Source organism: Rattus norvegicus, chromosome 13, assembly GCF_036323735.1.
Source record: "Rattus norvegicus strain BN/NHsdMcwi chromosome 13, GRCr8, whole genome shotgun sequence".
Taxonomy (NCBI): domain Eukaryota; kingdom Metazoa; phylum Chordata; class Mammalia; order Rodentia; family Muridae; genus Rattus; species Rattus norvegicus.
This window is the reverse complement of record NC_086031.1, coordinates 80667184-80686311: the sequence shown is the minus strand read 5'-3', so window position 1 is coordinate 80686311 and position 19128 is coordinate 80667184. Positions and strand designations below refer to the sequence as shown.

Sequence of the window (19128 nt, the reverse complement as noted above, 5' to 3'; positions counted from 1 at the left end):
AGCACTTGTTCTTCAGAGGATCTGAGTTCAGTTCCCAGGTTCCTTGTGATGACTCAAAGTGATTTGTAACTCTGTTTCCAAAGGATGTAATGCCCTCTTCTGTGGACATTGTACACATGTGTTATATATACATACATATAGGCAAAACATTCTTACACATAAAATAAATAAAAATCTAAAAGTAATTAGTTAATTAAAAATAGCATTGCCAGGTTTGTTGAGAATTGATTCTCACAGTAGATAGAGTTAGCTTTGTGGTATTTTGAAGGAGAAATGCTATACTTTTCTGTCCTGCCACTAATGTAGTTGAAGTGGGTATGTGAATCATTTAAACTCCATGAGTTCCTCCTGTTAACTATTAAGATAGATCTTTTCAAACTAGAACAAGAGCGGTCTAGTGGGAAGAAAAGCACTGTGTACATTTCAAAGGTGATAGGCTCATGGAGAAAGGCATCTTTTGTAATATATTCAGAGGATCATTGTTCTGTTTCAATAAGGTTACCAAGTTTCCACTGCCCATGAAGGTTTTACTAAATGGGTCAAACCTCTCTACTGTGAATTTCTACCTCTATAATGGCTACAAACGTGCTCCTTTAGAATACCTGGTTTTATGATCAACTTTGAAATCTAAACTAAGGGTGAAAATAGATTTTTTTTCACAGCTTCCAGAAATACTTATGAGAAAAACTATAAAGAATGAGGGGTCATTTCTAAATTTTAAAGTAATTTATGTGAAGTTTGGTTGGTTCAGAAATTCCTGGTTTAGAGACACTTGCCACTAAGCCTGATGATTCGAGGCTCAATCCCCAGGACTGATATCTACCACAGATAGAAGGAGATAACCAACTCCTTCAAGTTGTCCTCTGACCTCTGCATAGGCACCATGGCCTTCTCGGGTTCTCAGACACATTAAATAAATAAAAATGCAATAATGAGAATAAATTGCTGGGCTTTCTAAACATCTAATTCCTCTAGGTGATGCAGGTAGATGTAAAGGGTACTGAAACCATGTTGCTTGTATTACTGGAAGGGCATTAGTTTATCAGCACTATCTTTGAAGACTTAGAAGTTTTGGTATGATTGTTATAATTACATAAGGTAGAGACCCAAAGTAGTAGAGGGACTAATGAAGGCTTCCATGTCAAGGCTCTGCTGAACTCTCCCTACAGTCCTGGGCTCTACCTGGAGGTGAAGTTGGTGGGAAAATAGAATGATGGCCAGTTATCTGTCTAGAGCAGCAGTTATTGGAGTAGCATTTCAAAATAGACATTGGAAACATTAATAACATGAATCTCTTTTCCTGCTTCCCCTTTCCTGTTGTGTATTATTCAGGGTGATGTTGGGCTTGCTATGGGGAAATTATATGGAAATGACTTCAGCCAAACCACCATCTCTCGCTTTGAAGCCTTGAACCTCAGCTTTAAGAACATGTGCAAGTTAAAGCCCCTTTTAGAGAAGTGGCTAAATGACGCGGGTAAGTGGGCGTAGTAAGAAATCTCTGCACTGTCCATGGGGTGTCCTAGTTGGATGAGTCTGCAAACTGGGGTCTGACTGTATTGGTGATACTACAGAATGTTGGATTCACTAATCCTATGAAAATCTTTATAAATTATGATTATGTAGATCAGATATGTCTTAATATTCCAGTAATTATAGTATAAATAACCAGCAATAATTGCAGCCTAGAAATTTTTTTTTGACCCAGGTTTAAGGATGAACATAGATTCTTTTTTTTTTTTTTTTTTTTTTTTTTTAGGATTAAGGACTAGAAGGCCTGTGTGTATAGAAAATCTTGAAGATCAGACAAATTATTCTTTACTTGAGTAGATTGCCATAGAATTTGTTCCTGGTAATATATCTGCTTTTGTTAAAAAAAAAAAAATGGCCACTTATTTCATACAGAAGTTGGGCTTCTGCTCTTGAATTTTTTATTTTGAGACATCCTTTTAGAAACTTTGAATTTTGAGCCACAAAATCATAGACTTAAGGAGCTAAAAGGAACCACATAGATGCCTAACCATGTAGTTTCCTTTGTACATAGAAACAAAAATTAGACCTTTGGAGTGAACTTAAGACACACCCATACCCCTAGCATTTGATTCAGGAGCTGGGGGTGAAGTTTAACCATCTGTTATCTTTTTTGAAGTCACAGGCAAGAATGACTGATCTGTCCCATCTTAGCTTTCAGACAGTAGAAAGAAATCCATTGTAACATTCCAGGCTTGTTCAGTGCTTAGAAAAGAGTTTCAAAGTGCCCTCTCTCAACTATTGTGCTGAGAGAAGCCTCAGTCATCTCCAAATTAAACATTAAATAATCCAATGAATTTTAAGAAATATTGTTCCTTTTTATTTTTAGTTTATACACAAGCAAATGAACTGAACTGAGGGAAGTGTAAGTGGAGGAATAGAGCCTTTGTATTCTCAGAAACAAACCAAAAAGGAGTGGTGACAAAGCTAACCATCCTGGGTAAAGGTTGCGGTAAAGACAGTGGACAGTCAGCGGTAGTGAGCAGTGCTTCCATTGAGTGCTAAATATTTTACAGCTTTATTGTTCTCATATATTCCGCATGTGAGTCCTTAGGCTCAGCTTTTGTGTATGTGTGTGTTTCTCGTTTTTATAGAGAACCTCTCATCTGATTCTACAGCATCTAGCCCAAGTGCTTTGAATTCTCCAGGGTTGGGGGCTGAGGGCTTGAATCGTAGGAGGAAAAAACGCACCAGCATAGAGACCAACATCCGTGTGGCCTTAGAAAAGAGTTTCATGGAGGTCGGTGTTACTTTCCGTGTGTACTATACTGTTAGGGACTGTAGACATTAAAACATAACCTTGTCTTCCTCCACCCTGATGGGCATTTTAATAGGGAGAAAGTAGGGTACTGGATAATGACACACTTTAGTACTGTAGGACTCAAAAGACAGTGGTCCTAATCATGTGAGCACTTGGTAGGGAGCACAGGAACTAATCCTGCAGACTGGAAAAGATGGGAGAGGAGTACCTCACACAGAGCTATCTCCTGAGCATAGGCCTCCAGAGCAAACCGTGCCTGTTCAGAGGAAACACTGGCGGTTTGGTTGGCTGAATATCCTATTATGGAGTTCAAGTTAATAAAACAGGTATTTGCCTTTTTAGAAAATGGACTTTCTACAAAAAAATTCTGACTTCTAATTCAGAAAGATCTGTGTTTACTTAAGGAAACATTGAGTCGAGTCTTACTTGGCTTTGCCTCGTATCACGTCACGTGATTTCAAGATGACATTTCTGCTTCAGAAGCAGGCATAGTGTGATGTCCGAGTGCATAAGGTTATATTACTCTGTTAACTTTAAGATTAATAGACTTTAGCCATGATAGCATGAGACATTCTAATCCCAGTGCCTGGGAAGCAAAGGTAGGTGGAGCTCTGTAAGTTTGAGGCCAATCTGGTCTACAAACAGAATTCCAGGACAGCCAGAGCTACACACTAAGACCCTACACCCAACCCCCACTCACCCCCCAAAAAGAAATTTAATAGACCTTTACAGTAAGAGTCACTTGTTTTAGTAGGTGGAATAAATATTAAAACACTTGTGTAGAAGTTGTTGCTAACATAGCTTACTGTAGTCATAAGGATTCTACCATCCTTTTCTAGCTGGCTTCTTCCTATGAGTACACTAGTTCAAAAAGTCATGTAGTCGGAAGTACTCAGGACGGAGAGGCAGGCAGATCTCTGTAATTTGAGGTCATCCTGCTCTACATAAGACTGAGGTTTGATTACTAAAACCCCACATAGTGGCTCAGAGCCATCTGTAATTCCAGGTCCAGGAGATTGAACACTGTCTTCTGGCCCATGGGGTCATGGTACATACATGCAGGCAAAACACTCATACACATAATAAATCATGAAGGAGGGAGGGAGGGGGGAGAGAGAGAGAGTGTGAGTGAGTGTGTGTGTGTGTGTGTGTGTGTGTGTGTGTGTGTGTGTGTGTGTGTGTGTTAGTTCCAGGACTAGGATATAATTTAAATGTAGAGTGCTTGTCCCTGGATTCAATCTCCAGCATGGCAAATATATAAAATGAAACTTTTTTAATTATAAAAGATTGGCTTTTTTCCCCCCTCTTAGAATCAAAAGCCTACCTCGGAAGATATCACCTTGATTGCTGAACAGCTCAATATGGAGAAGGAGGTGATTCGTGTTTGGTTTTGTAACCGCCGCCAGAAGGAGAAAAGAATCAACCCGCCAAGCAGTGGTGGGACCAGCAGCTCACCAATCAAAGCAATTTTCCCCAGCCCAACCTCACTGGTAAGAGTGGATGTGGAAGAGATACACTCTTCAAGGGCTCATTTTTAGTCTTACAAATGTCCTAGAAGTAAATTCAATAACAGTTGTCTTAGTTACTGTTCTATTGCTGTGATAAAGTACCATGAATGACCACAGCTACTTATAAAAGAAAGCATTTCATTTCAGCTTATGAATTCAGAGGGTGGTGGAGCATAGGAACAGCACAGAGCTCACACTTTGATCCTCAAGTAATAGGCAAGAATTAGGGAGATGGAATGAGCTTCTAAATTCTCAAAGCCCACCCCCAGTGACACACCTCCTCCAAGGCCACACCTACTAATCCTTCCCAACAGTTCCGTCAACTGGGGACCAAGAATTTAAACATACAAACCTATGCGAGTATCCTGATTTATAGTGAAGGAATAGTGTGTGTGTGTGTGTGTGTGTGTGTGTGTGTGTGTGTGTGTGCGCACGCACACGCATGCGTGTATGTGAGAGAGAGTGTGTGATACATGTTAAATAAATTTATAAAGATTGAAGTCCTTTCTGGTTTTTTACATTTTCATCTGTAGCTAATAAGGTTCTACTGCAGCTATATTGGTAGATTTGTTCCTGAAAAAATGTGTTCTTTTATTACCATCCAGTCCTAATGCCCATCTCAGTAAACTCACATGACTAAGTGACAGTGAATTCCCAGGATGAGTAGCCAGTCTCATATCAGCCTTCATACAGCATCGTATTCAGTCACCTCTGCCATTTGCATTAAGACATCATTCCTAGATAGAAGAAGCATGCTATGGTCATGGACTCCCTGACTTGACTTTTCTTCCTTTTAGGATAATTATAGATCACTGCCATGATGCCAGACAGGCTTCAAAAGAAGGCCAATTGTTGAGTTTGCATTTATGTTCCTTTTGTTCTCGTTACTCTGCTTCTGTTTCATTTTAATGCTATTCCATGCTACAACCTCTTTCCTTTCCCACTTAGTTCTTTGAGAAAGGTTTTCTCTATGTGTCCTTGGCTGATCTGAAACTCACTATGTATACCCAACTAGTCTGGACCTCACAGGAGTCTGTATGGCCTCTGCTTCCCAAGTGCTAGAATTAGAGGCATGTGGCACCACACCTGGCTCCACAAAGGTTGTTTGGTTTTTTTTAATAATTAATTTTATTTCATCCTGCATGTATGTCTGTGAAGGTGTCAGAACCCTTGATACTAGAACTACAAACAATTATGAGCTGCCATGTGGGTGCTGAGAATTCAGCTGAGGTCCTTTGGTTAAGAATATCCAGTGCTCTTAACCACTGAGCCATCTCTCTAGCCCCTTCACAAAAGTTTTTAAAACTAAGATCAGGTCAGCATTATTTATTACGTGAAAGTTATGGGTTATTAAATGGAAGTGTTTCGATCATAAAATTGGTGTTGTAACAGAAATCATAGTTGTTAGATAACAGTTTTGTGTGGGCGATTATTTTGTTTTTCAGACTTAGCTATCATAGAAAGAGGGCAGTGTCTTATAAAACTAAAATATTTATTATAATATTTCAAATGAAGTACAAGATTGTTTTTAAAATCTGCTTCACTAACACTTCGAAATGGTGGGGCGCACACACCCTTAATTTTTTATTAGTTCTTTGAGAACTTCAATATATTTTATTTCCCCCTTCCTGAACTACTGCATCTCCAAACACACACACACACACACACACACACACACACACACACACACACACACACACCCCTTGTGCTCTTTTTATTTTTTTTTTACCCATCAAGTTCAGGTTGTGCCGCACATACACTCTTTCATGTATGTCCATCCATGAAGGTGTGACTGACTTACCAATGGCCACAACTTAAAACTGACTCACCTACTCCCAACAGGTATCATTTGCCAGGGTTGGAGTTCATGCCACCTCCCTACTTCATGCTGGGATTCTGACTGGCTGGAGCATATGTAGGTCTTGTGCATACTGTCATAATCACTATGAGTTCGTATGTGCAGTGCCCTTCTGGGTCAGGAAAACAGTTCATCCACCTTCCCTAGCTCTTAAAACCATTCCTCCCCCTCTTCTGCAATGATTCCTGAACCTTAGGAAGAATGGGTGTGATACAGCTTCCCTTTCAGGGCTGAGCATTCCTTAGTCCCCTATTCTCTGTACCATAACCAGTTGTGAGCCTATGTTAATCTCCTCTTCAAAAAAGAGCTTCTCTGATGAAAGCTGAAAGATGCACTAATCTACAACCATAAATCTTTAGAAGTAGTTTAATACTATGTCCCTTTAGCAGAGTGATGTTGTGTTCTGGCCTTGGGTCCCTGGTCCCAGTAATGCACTCACTTTTAATCTCAGGTCTCTCCTCAGGAAAGAAGAAGCAGGTGGATATTTGTATTGTAGGCCAACCTGATTAAAACTGAATTCTAGACCAACCCTAGCTACATAGTAGTGTTGTCTTTTTGTTGGTTGGTTTGGTTTTGTTTTTCAAAACAGAGTTTCTCTATGTAGTCCTGGCTATCCTGGAACTTGCTCTGTAGACCAGGCTGGCCTTGAGTTCAGAGATCTTTTTGCCTTTGCCTCCCAAGTGTCAAGATTAAAGACTTGCACTGCTACACCTAGCCATAAGAATGTCAGTCAACCAGCTGGTGGTAGCACACAGCGTTAATGTCACCAGCACTTGGGAGGTAGAAGCAGGCAGATCTCTGAATTCAAGTGTAGCCGGGGCTACACAGAGAAACCCTGTTTCAAAAAACCAATAAATGGATGGATGGGTGAGTGGGTAGGTGGATGAATGGGTGGATTCTTCCACAAAATCAAAAATAAAAACAATATAAGCACTAATACTATCAGATAGTTCTCTTGTTTAGGTGATGTTGACAATATTATCTCTAGCTGATTTAGAGTCTGTCTGACTAAACATTATTTAAATTTAAGAACTATTCAAGTTCTGATTATGCTGCATGCATTTTTTTTTCTTGTTTCACTCTAGGTGGCAACCACTCCAAGCCTTGTGACAAGCAGTACAGCAACTACCCTCACAGTCAACCCTGTGCTCCCCTTAACCAGTGCTGCCATGACTAATCTTTCTCTTACAGGTAAGCAGCAACCAACTTAGAGACTAGTAAGCACAATGCCAGTCAGGTTTCTGCAAAGACCTGCTAAGTCATGAAGGTACTACCTAAGATATGAGTTGTTTGTGGGGTGTTTATTATATGACCATGGGTCTAAGGAGATTGCTCTATGAACATAATCATAAAGACTAGAGTTCACATACAAAGTACACATTTATACCCAAGGGCCAATCCATAGCCCCAGTGTTAGGGAAGCAGGGAAAGAGGCTCCTTAGAACAAACTGATAGCCAAGCCAGCTATCCAGTGTCTGTCTGTCTGTCTGTCAGTCAGTCAGTCAGTCAGTCAGTCAGTCTATACCTGGCCTTGAGCTGGGCATGGTAGTGTTCACTTTTTTTTTTTTTTCATCTTTATTAACTTGAGTATTTCTTATTTACATTTCGATTGTTATTCCCTTTCCCGGTTTCCATGCCAACATCCCCCTACCCCCCCCCTTCTCTATGGCTGTTCCCCTCCCCATCCTACCCCCATTACCGCCCTCCCGGTAGTGTTCACTTTTAATTTTTTTAAGACTGAGTCCTGGCTGACCTCCTAAGTGGACCACTCACTATGCAGACCAGCCTGGCTTTGAACACAGATCCCATCTTCTTCTAGGATTTAAGTGCTAGGATTAAAGGTGTGTACCACAACACCCAAACCCATCTTTTAAAAAAAAAAAAGGGTATAAAAATTTTTTAAATCTTCTATTGGTCTGTCTCCTATACTGTTTCCAACCTTTTAAAATTGGTCCTTGGGGTTGGAGAGATGGCTCAGTGGTTAAGAGCACTGGGTGCTCTTCTAGAGGTCCTACGTTTAATTCCCAGAAACCACATGGTGGCTCACAATCATCTATAAGGGGCTCTGATGCCCTCTTCTGCCCTGCAGTTGTAATAAATACATTAAATAAAGGTTTTTGGGTTGTTTTTTTTTTAAACTTGATTTAGGTGACTTTTTCTTCATAAAACCTTAACAGTGATGGCTTTACACTCAGAGAAACATACAGATTCATCATTTATATTGAGTACTGTTACACTAGACCACTGCTGCCCTGCCCAACACATGGGCGAGCTCCATCCATGGCCTTGTAGGTGTTGTCACTGTAGTGCTCAGTTCTTAGTCTGATAGTCAGCTCTTGGTGTGACACTGATAAGCTGCTCCAGCTTGTATGACAGTTCTTCTTGGAAATATTCTTTACCTTCTCCAGAAAGTTAAGGGTGTCATAACTTACTCATATTATAAACCTATTTTTATAAATTGTCTTTCCCAATAGCCTTTGTACTTCTAAAGAGCTCAATACTATATTCTTTCTGATGCCCAGCTTATTGCCTGATACACTCATTATAAAACTAATAGATAAGAGCCAGACATGGCTCATACTTCATCCCAGCACTGAGAACCAGAGGTGTTGGGATCACTGTAAGTTCCAAGCCAGCCTGGTCTACAAAGTAGCAAGGACTATTACACAGAGAAACACTGTCTCAAAGAAGGAAAGAAAAAGTAAGTCTTTTCTTTTGGCCTCCTCTGGAAGAAATTTCCCTAAGCATTTAAACTGGTTCAGCATTGTCATCAAATATGTTGTGTTTTGTGATACACAAGACATAAGCTGTGCTTATTATATACTAGCGAGCTGTTAGACTGCTTTATGATATTTCCTGTCGAATCTAACTAACTTTACATGGAATTGGAGACATTCTTGGTTTTTTAAATTCATATGTTAAATTTATAGCATCAGTTCTGTGATCCTACCATGCTATAAAAGTTCAGTAGCTGGCTTCCTAGTGTTTCTAAGCAATTGGAACACGTCAGGTTTTAAGCAATCTAAACAGCACTTTGTGACTCTTGACTGTTAGGCCACATAGAGAATGTCCCCCATAAAATAAGCATGCACACAGTTTTCAGAAGTTGAAAGAATTTTATAAAATATAATCTCCAGCAGCACCTGCACCCCCCTACCCCTCACCCCCAGGCTACTTGTGGCTGCTGTAGGAGCCTTAAATTCCAGGTTACAAACTTTTTTGGGTCTAGTGAGGTGGTTCAGTCAAAAATGTGAGAACCTGTGTTTAATCCCCAGAACTCAAAGCTCAGCTGTAGAGGCAGTAGCACTCTCTTGTCATCCCAGCACTGGAGAGTGAAGAGAGAGAAGAGGGTCCCTTAAGTTCCAGCTAGGCTAGACAGATCCGTAAGCTCCAGGTTCAGTGAGACTTTGTCTCAGAAACAAGACACCCAGAATCAGCCTCTGGTCTCCAAGCATAAATGTATGTGCCCCCCATATGTACATGAACATAGACTTTTTAGTGTATAGTATTCAGTACTTCTGCTTATTAGGCTGTGATCGATCAGCATTATGTTGAACACCAATAATATAAAGTTCCTGCCTTCTTACTACCGTGCATCCAAAAATTTAAAGCTGAACTTTGTTTTCCCAGTAAATTGTAAATCATTGAATCAGACCTAAGGATACCCATGTTTTGCAGAAAAATCCCTAGTGCAAATAGTGCAAACCAGGCTTATTGGCACAGACCCAGTCCCCCAGCTGCTCAGTTAGTAAAGATGGGGCTTTGCTCTATTTCGTGTCACTATTTTTAGGGAGACATGAACAAACATCTACTTACCCCAAGTAGTGAACCAGTGACAGACCAGTCTGTGTCTGTAAGGTGGTATCTGGTGCTATCCCACCAAAGTCCAACTTGGTGAACCAATGAGTTTCACTGGTCCTTCTTATAGGAATATGGGTGGTGAGAGGTTACTTATAGGAGCAGAAATTACTCAAAGACAACTGCATCACCCAAAGCCCACCCCAGCATGGGTGACAGCTCATAAAAGATGGGAACCTGCACTGTAGTAGACAGCCTGTAGAGAAGCTGACAAGGCAGTTTCCTTAGCAGACAGCTCAGCTGCTCCACTGTGTGCCTCTTGGCTAGTTGTTACTTAGAGTTTATATATGATTGCTGTGGGAGAGCCCTAATGTATCTGCTCAGTTTCGGGGACTTCTGGAATCCTTTCAGTTATTTACTTCCTGAGTTTAAACTTTTTTTTTTTTTTTTTTTTTTTTGGTTCTATTTTTCAGAGCTGGGGACCGAACCCAGGGCCTTGCGCTTCCTAGGCAAGCGCTCTACCACTGAGCTAAATCCCCAACCCGAGTTTAAACTCTTAAGGTGTCTTAATGAGCTTCTCTCCTAAATGCAAGCTTATCTCAGAGGAAATTGCTACACAGTACACCCACACTTTACCAAAGCAAAAATTGTGTTTGCTTGTTACTCACACTTGAATCTTAGTCTGCTAATAGATTTCTTTCTTCTCTTTGAGTAGTTGATAACATTAGCTTAACTCGTATGCAAGGTCTAGTAGAGGGGTTGGTAGGCCCACTCCTAAGTAGTGTATAAACAGTCCTATAACCTCTCTGTTCTCTGTTCTCCTACTCCTATCTTGGTGTGTGGCAACTCTTGAGTTTGGACTTTTCTTGGGGCTGAGGGATTAATTCTCCTTTGCTAACTGGGCTATCATTGGTTTCTCTCTTACCCTATTTTGTCCTCTTTCCTATCTCTGCAAATCCATTTAAATCTCATACCTGATGTTTGCCCCTGGAAATCTATTATTTTTCTATGTGTCTATCCTGCCATTAAATAAATATATTTTCTCCATCTGCTATCTTATAATAAAACACTTGATGATTGACATGTTTATCTTCCTTTTCTCATGTGCTTGGCAAACATTTCTAGAGGGGCTTAGAAATGCACTCCTCCAGAACAACACAGTACTCTTAAAGGCCTTGGGGCCATGCTCAACCACAAGTGTTCTGTCTCTCTCCGACTTTGCTAAAATGTTTCATAATGATGAAAGTATTTCTCAGGAAGATAGTAGCAGTTTGAATTAGTTATCTAACAATGGAGGCTCAAGATACAGGTAGGAAAAATGAACAAAAAAAGAGAAATAGTTCAACAATAGTAAGACACAGTACTCCACTTTTGAATAATATTGTCAAAGATACACAAGCATTGAACAGTATCAACCAACTTGACCTGGCTTGAAAAACAATCTTTTCAAGTATACCTGGGATATCTATCCTTTAAGAAACTGATTCGGTAAATTAAAGGTTAAATCATATAGTGTATGTGTGTTATTTTAACTTATTTTTATTTTATGTTCATTGCTGTTTTGCCCACATATGGTTGTGTGAGGGACTTGGATCCCTTGGAACTGGAGTCAGAGACAGTTGTGAGCTGCCATGTGGGTGCTAGAAATTGAACCCAAGTCCTCTAGAAGAGCAGCCAGTGCTCTTAACCACTGAGCCATCCCTCCAGCCTACTGTTTGTCTTGTTTTGTTTTATTTTTAAAGACAGGGTCTTACTATATAACCCTGATGACTTGGACTCACTATGAAGATCCCACTGGTCTTAAACTTACAGAAATCTCTGCCTCTGCCTCTGCCTCTGCCTCTGCCTCTGCCTCTGCCTCTGCCTCTGCCTCTGCCCCTGCCCCTGCCCCTGCCCCTGCCCCTGCCCCTGCCCCTGCCCCTGCCCCTGCCCCTGCCTCTGCCTCTGCCTCTGCGTGCTGGGATTAAAGGCATGTGCCATCATGCCTTACTGTATTGTTTTTATAGAAAACAACAACAGAAAAAAACTTGAATCTTTTAATATTTGAAAATTAACATGTGTCCAAGATCCATTGAATTTAAAGGATTAAAGTCATACAAAATATGTCTTTTTAGAAATCAACAACAGATATTTAGGGATCCTCAAATATTTGGAAGTTAAATCAGAAGTTTATGCTAAAGAAGAAGCCAAGAAACTAAGAAAAATTTTAAAATTAAAAAAATGGAAATGAAGCATCTCTGAAGGCAGTGCCGATGGCTGTAGTGTACAGCAGTCTGTTTGCGATTCGTGAGCCGATAGCACTGGTGTAGTAGCATAGGTTTGGGCTACTTTTAATGCAAGTTTGTGTGTGAGCATGTATTTCCAGTACTTTGGGATATTAGAACCACTGTGTAATATGACAAACTGGAGCACTAGGAACAGCATCACTCTACACGCAGTGTAGATAAAATGAACACTAGCTTAGAAACCAACAGATGGTCAGACTGCTTACAAATAGAAAATCTACATAGACTAAAAGCAGCTGAGCAATTATTAATTAAAAGATTCACAAATAAAAGCCCAGTGATTTTAATAGTGTTCTGTGGGGTTGTTTTGTTTGTTTGTTTGGTTGGTTTTGGTTTTTTGTTTCATGTAATTAGATATTTTTCAAAAATATAAAATTACAGAAAAAAGCGACTTCTTTGAACAAGGCAAGCAGTGCTAGATAAATACATTGGGGGTAAAAAAGGCTCATAGCCCTTTTGAAAAATATGTATTTGAACTCTCAGCTAAGTCTTAGCAAATCAGGCTGCAAGTTGTTGACCACTTGCCTAGCATATATAAGTCAAAACTGACAACATATATAAAAGATTGTTCATTTTGATTGGGAGATTTATCCCAAGAATATAAGTGGATTTAATATCTGAATACCAATTAACATACCGTACAATAAAAATAGAAATTGAGGCAAGACCTGAGTAGCTGAATACAATGTATCTGACAAATCCAGATTCATGATCAAAAGCTCCTTGACCTGAAGCAGGTGCAGCAGCTAGCATGCTTAGTGGCCACACTGGCCACCTCCCAGCTGTTTGGGAGGCATTTGTATGCTGGTGCACATGCTTGTGGAGGCCAGAAGTCACCCTTCAGATGTCCTTCCTCAGGACAGCTGGATGCCTTGTACTTTGAGACAGGGTCTTTATGGGGACCTGGTGCTCACCAGTTTGTATAAACCAGCTGGCCAGCAAGCCTCAAAGTTTTGTATCCACCTCCACACACTAGCATTAGAAGCCCACACCACCATACCTGGCTTTTTTGTGCTTTCTAGGGATGAAACTTGGGTGTTTGTGCTTTATTGCCATAAGTACTTTACTGTTTTCTTTCCAACCTGAAATTGAATTCCAAAAGGCAATCTTATATTCCAGCATTCTTAAAATGACACTTATCTGTCTCTAGCTTATTTTATTTTTGGTTCAACAGTCATAATTATAACACGTAACACATAAACTGATAGCTTATTCTAAAGTAAATATGAAAGAGATGTATTTAAAAGTCTGTGGAAAGGCCTTGAGAAGAATGAACCTAGAGGATCTCTATAGCCAAGTTTCAAAGCTGATTGTAAAGACACAGGTGATGAAGACACAATTCAGCCCTTCGTAAAACAGATTACATGAGGCAAAGCTGTCAGTCCAGTGGGGGAGGGGCTTTGATTTGTTCTCTATCAATTTTTGACAAATGACTGTCAAGATTCACAAAGACCATTTTAGGTTATAGTGTCGCGCAAAGAAAAAACCTAACTAAAATGAATCAATGCCTAAATTTATTCATAGAACTTCTAGAAAATGGCAGGAGACAGGCTTCATGTTTCTGTACTGCAAAGGGTTTAACACCCAAATTATAGGCTTTTAAAAAGAAAAGATCAGGGCTCAGCTGTGGAAAGCACTTGTTCTTGCGGGGAACTTAAGTTCCGTCCTCAGTACCTGTGGTGGGTGCTTCCAACGCACCTGTAACTCCACCTCTACGGAATCCAGGGTCTTCTTCCGGCCCCTGTGGAAAGCACTCACGCGCACACACATTTCTTCTTTTAATTTTAAAGATGAGAAGTTGGATTTTTATCAAAAGTGAAGTCTTCTATGCTATAGAAGACATCTTGAGGAAATTAGAAACAAAAGGCAAAGACTAGAAGAAAGTGTTTGTAGTAGTATGTGTTTTCTAAAGAACTTACATTTGGAGCATACAGAAACTCTCAAAGCTCAATAGTAAAACTATAGCCCAGAACGTTTAAGGAGAGCGCTACTGAAGAAGGTACACAAGTGAGAAACTACACAGGGAGAGTGCTCAGCGCTATTGCTTGTTAGGGAAATTCAAAACATACTCGATGGGATGTGTGCAGCCGAAGGTGGATGAGGAGTGAGGACCACAAAAACTGCTGCTCTTGCTGCATGGTTCGTGGGGATGTAAGTGCTACAGCCACTGTGCATTGTCTTTTGTAAGTTAAAAACATTAATATATCATCCAATGAAGCAATTTCCTCAAGAAAAATTAAAACAGTCACACCCTAATTCTCACATGTGTGTGTCTAGTTATAACAGCCCCCGTCTGGAAACAAGCCATAGCTCACACAGCGTATCTGCACCATTAGGTAGAATTCATCTTGGAAAGCAAAGTGCTGGCTCCTGTTTCAGTGTGGCACAACCCTGAAAGTAACAGCTAAGATACACAGAGTTGCATGTTTTACAGTTCTTCCTATGTGCAATGTCTAGAAAAAAAAGCAAATGAATGGAGACAGTAGACTTAGGAAATGACTACATGCGGGCATGAGGATCTTTTCTTTGTGGTGCAAGTGCTCCAGTCTGATAGTGTGCTAGTTAAAGAACTTTGAAAACTGATAAAAGTTATTAAACTTTACACTTAAATCATATTTCACTAAGCTGTTCTTTTAAAACTAGAAAAGGGAAGGAAACAAGTGGAAGTGCTAGGTACCTTACATGTTCTTGAATCTAACGTACATCACTGTGGTGGGTGGTAGCATCTTCCTAAGGATGCTGGGGCTCTGAGAGCCTGCACTCTCCCGTAGGGTGCTGAGGTGAGGACATTGCCAAGGGTTCAGATCATAGAGGAAGTCTATGAACCAGAACATAACTCCATGGCTCCAAGGATCTGTTTAAAGATGATGTTGATGTTTCATATCACTGTGGTCACATGATACTCGGATTGGAGGTGCCTAGAAAATGGATAGTATATTACAACCAGAGAAAAGCAGCGAGGGTTTTTTTTTTTTTAAACTCATCCCTTTCTAGCCTAGATTAAACCCAGTGATTTGGCTGGGATTTTCTTAGCCTACAAGACTTAACAAATTGCTGGTTTGTTTAATTTATGCAATGAGGAGGAAAGTATAATAATCAATTTAAGCATTTTTACTTCAAGATTTGAGGTTTCATAAAAATGGACAGTTTTAGTTTCAGAACTAGGTAAAATTAGGTTTGGTGAAATGAAAAATTGGTCAAGAGATTGAAAGTACTTTGAAATTTTGCCTGTGGACGAGAACTGGGAAAGCACATTTATCCTCTGTAGATCAAAGGCTAGATCTTAGCAGAGGATGCAGCTGGGGAGAGCTTAGGGGTCCACCAGGCAGTGTGACCTCCACAGTAGGGACACAGTGCAGCACTTGGGCTGGTACCATTAGAGCTGAAGAAATACTGAGGTGTGGGTAGGCTTTTTTTTCCCAATTGATAAGATATAATTGCCCACCTAAACACACAAAACCCTGTACACATCCATCCCTTAAAAATACCCATAACAACCTGTAAATGTAAATCTTAACATCAGCCTCCATGTTCTCTCCTCAGCTTCTCCCATGGGTAGGCTTAATAGCCACACGGGTATCATTTTATTTAGAGGCAGCTGTAGCATATAAAAAGTATCTTAGTTTTGTTTTTGAGGACAAAAGGGGGGGGTGAATTGTTTTTTATAATATTTCTTAATTAACAATAAAAAGGAGGTAAGCAAGTTTACCTCATTCAGAGACCGCAAGCCACTTGGCTACCATTGTAAAGGCACAGGAAGCAGGTGCTGCTCTTTGCAAATGGTGTCAGTTCCTCCCAGAAGCTTAGAAGGAAAACTGGGCAGCAGAAAGGAAAAGAAGGTTGCCCCACCCCCACCCCTTCTCGGAGCCTGTTGACCATCAGCCCTCAAGGACAAAGGAAGCAAGCAGGGTTTGGATAGCCCTGAGTCTGACAGAAGAACTTCAGAAGACCCTGCAGCTAGACAGGTCTATCCAGTATATAAGGGATTTTTTTTTAGGGGTACAGATGGAAAGGGCTAATTGGTCATAGCATCAAACAGGCAGCAAGGGCTGATTGGTTATAATATAACACCTGATTATCAAGCTGACAGGAAGCCAGAGCAGGCCTTGTAGAGAGAGCTCTCTACAAGGTCATTTTTCAGACAAGGCCACCAGCCACCTGTGTTCAGGCACACTCACCTCACAGTCAGGCAGAGACAGGGAAGCTCCTCTGAGAAAGGAAGTCCTCCATTTAGAAAGCCATCCAGTACTGGTGAACTGCAACCTTAATAGCAGGGTTCTCCATGTTAGTGCAGCAAAGGAACTTAAATGTGTGTGCTTAGGCTCTTACAGGGGAAGGATCTTCTGTATCACAGTGTTTTCTTACAGAAGATTATTCTGCCTGTTTCACTCTCACAGGTTTGAGATACTTCTTTTGCTTGGGCTGTTTATTTTACATACATGGAAAATGTTGTGTATGTCATAGCATTTCTGTATAGAAAGTTTTAAAGGTTGTATTGTATATGTGTTTGTCCTTTTTGAGTTCTTACTAGTGAGAATACCACATGAGTTTTGTTTTCTATTTATGTATGGTTAATTATATCCTAGGACATGCTGAGTTTCACTAAGTTAAATTCTGGCTACCTCTGTTTTGTTTTGGTGGGGGGTTTTTTGTTTTTATTTTTGTTTTGTAAGGTAGCATTGTCTTAGATGGGGTTTCTATTGCTGTTATAAAACACCGTAACCAAAAACAACTTGGGGAGGAAACGGTTTCTTTGAGCTTCCAGTCCATCACTGAGGGCAGTCATGGCAGGGACTCGGGATGGGCACTCATGCAGAACTACGGGAGAGCACTGCTTTCCAGCCTGTTTCCCATGGCTTTTCTCAGCCTGCTTTTTATCCCATCCAGAACCACCTGCCTATGGGTGGCTGCACCCTCAGCAAATGGGGCCTTCCCACATGACTCATTAATTAAGAAAATGTTCCACAGACTTATTAACCCACAGGTTCATGAGGTAAGGGCATTTCCCAATTGAGGTTTCTTCTTCCAGATGACTGTTACTTGGTATCAGTTTGACTAAAAAAGATAGAGGAGGAAAAGGTAAAGAATAGCAGGACAAGCATATGCTGACAGCTGGAACTGGAGGGCCTGCCCTATTTGTTTTACTTTGGTAGATACTTTACTGGGTCAGGATTGGACACATTCCTTTAAGATACTCTTGCCTCTAGACTCTAGCTTGCCAACTTCCACACATTTTAAATCTATAGTATACACTATGGTGTTCACTAAACACATGTGACTTTTGAACATTTGAAACATGGCTATTTCAAGTTAAGGTGTGCTGTGGTTATAGTGGGTGTGCCACAAATCTACTAAGGAATGATAAGGACTACTAAAATGATTTCAATTTTGCCATTTTTAGTAATTGCTTTTGTTTTAGGCAGGGTCTCACTTTGTAGATCTGACTGGCTTCTAACTCTCTATATAGACCAGGTTGTCCTCAAACTCATAGAGATCTGTCTCTGCCTCTCAAGTGCTAGGATTAAAGGTGTGTACCACCATGCCTGACTTGGATAGCTTTTTTAAAAGATTTATTTGTTTGAAGGTTTTCTTGGTCTTGTTTTTAATGTATATGAGTGTTTTCCCTACATGTATATCTGTGCACCACCTGTGTGTCTGATGTCTGTTGAGGCCAGAAAAGGGCATCAGATCCTCTGGAACTAGAGTTCCAGATGGTTGTGAGCTTCTCTCTGCAAGAGCAGCCAGTGCTCTTAACCACTGAGCCATCTCTCCAGCCCCTCATTTGTTCTTTTTTTTTTTAAGATTTATTTATTTATTGTATATAAGTACACTGTAGCTGTTCAGACACACCAGAAGAGGGCATCAGATCCCATTACAGATGGTTGTGAGCCACCATGTGGTTGCTGGGAATTGAACTCAGGACCTCCGGAAGAATGGTCAGTGCTCTTAACCACTGAACCATCTCTCCAGCCCCATTTGTTCTTTTTTTAATAGAAAATTGAGACTGGTGGTGGGGACAGGGATGACACAGTATTACTTCTTTCAGAGTCGTGTGGTTACTCTTCTCTTAAAGTAGGACTCATAGCTTTGGCTTTAAATTTTTTTATCACTAATTTCTGTTAAAATGCTAAACTAGTTCTATAAAAAAGAATGCATTAAGGATTAATGGGTAGTAAGTTAACCATTCCCTTGAATTTTTTTTTTTTTTAAAGATACTGATGGAAGTGACTAGTTTTCCAAACCCACTTACAGGAGGCCATTTTCTAACTCAGTTCTCTTTTCAGGCACTACAGACTCCACGTCCAACAACACGGCCACCGTGATTTCCACAGCACCCCCTGCTTCCTCAGCAGTCACATCTCCCTCCTTGAGTCCCTCTCCTTCTGCCTCAGCCTCCACCTCTGAGGCCTCTAGTGCCAGCGAGACCAGCACAACACAGACCACCTCCACACCTCTCCCCTCCCCTCTTGGAGCCAGCCAGGTGATGGTGACAGCCTCTGGCTTACAGACTGCAGCCGCCGCTGCTCTCCAAGGAGCTGCACAGTTGCCAGCAAATGCCAGTCTTGCTGCTATGGCTGCTGCTGCAGGACTCAATCCAGGCCTGATGGCACCCTCACAGTTTGCTGCTGGGTAAGGGGCGGTCCTGTTCCGTTTGCATCCAAAACAGAACTAGGAACTCATTTCTATGACTCCCAGGGAAGACCTTTTGTCACTCTCTTAGGAGAAAAGCATATCTGAGATGGGCAGCTTTGACTAGATTAGAGGTTTGCACTGAAGTTTCTAAGTAGCTGAACTGTCATTTCCACATGATGACACAGAACTGAGATAGAGCCAGGAAGAAAGCCCAGAATTCTTCATTATTAAGCTTTCTTCATTCAAGTATAGAATATC

General features: G+C 40.7%; 1 protein-coding gene across 13 annotated transcripts in view; it reads left to right on the top strand.

Moving 5' to 3' along the window:
• Positions 1–19128, top strand: part of Pou2f1 (POU class 2 homeobox 1) — a 142678-nt gene that overhangs the window by 109968 nt on the left and 13582 nt on the right. For all 13 annotated transcript variants that reach the window (XR_005492198.2, XR_005492197.2, XR_595497.4 and 10 more), the window contains 5 exon segments: positions 1333–1474; positions 2622–2767; positions 4099–4278; positions 7240–7345; positions 18522–18867. Coding sequence is in view for 9 of the 13 variants with exons in the window: in XM_008769599.4 (XP_008767821.1) it covers positions 1333–1474; positions 2622–2767; positions 4099–4278; positions 7240–7345; positions 18522–18867 (920 nt within the window). In the remaining 4 variants the exon portion in view is untranslated.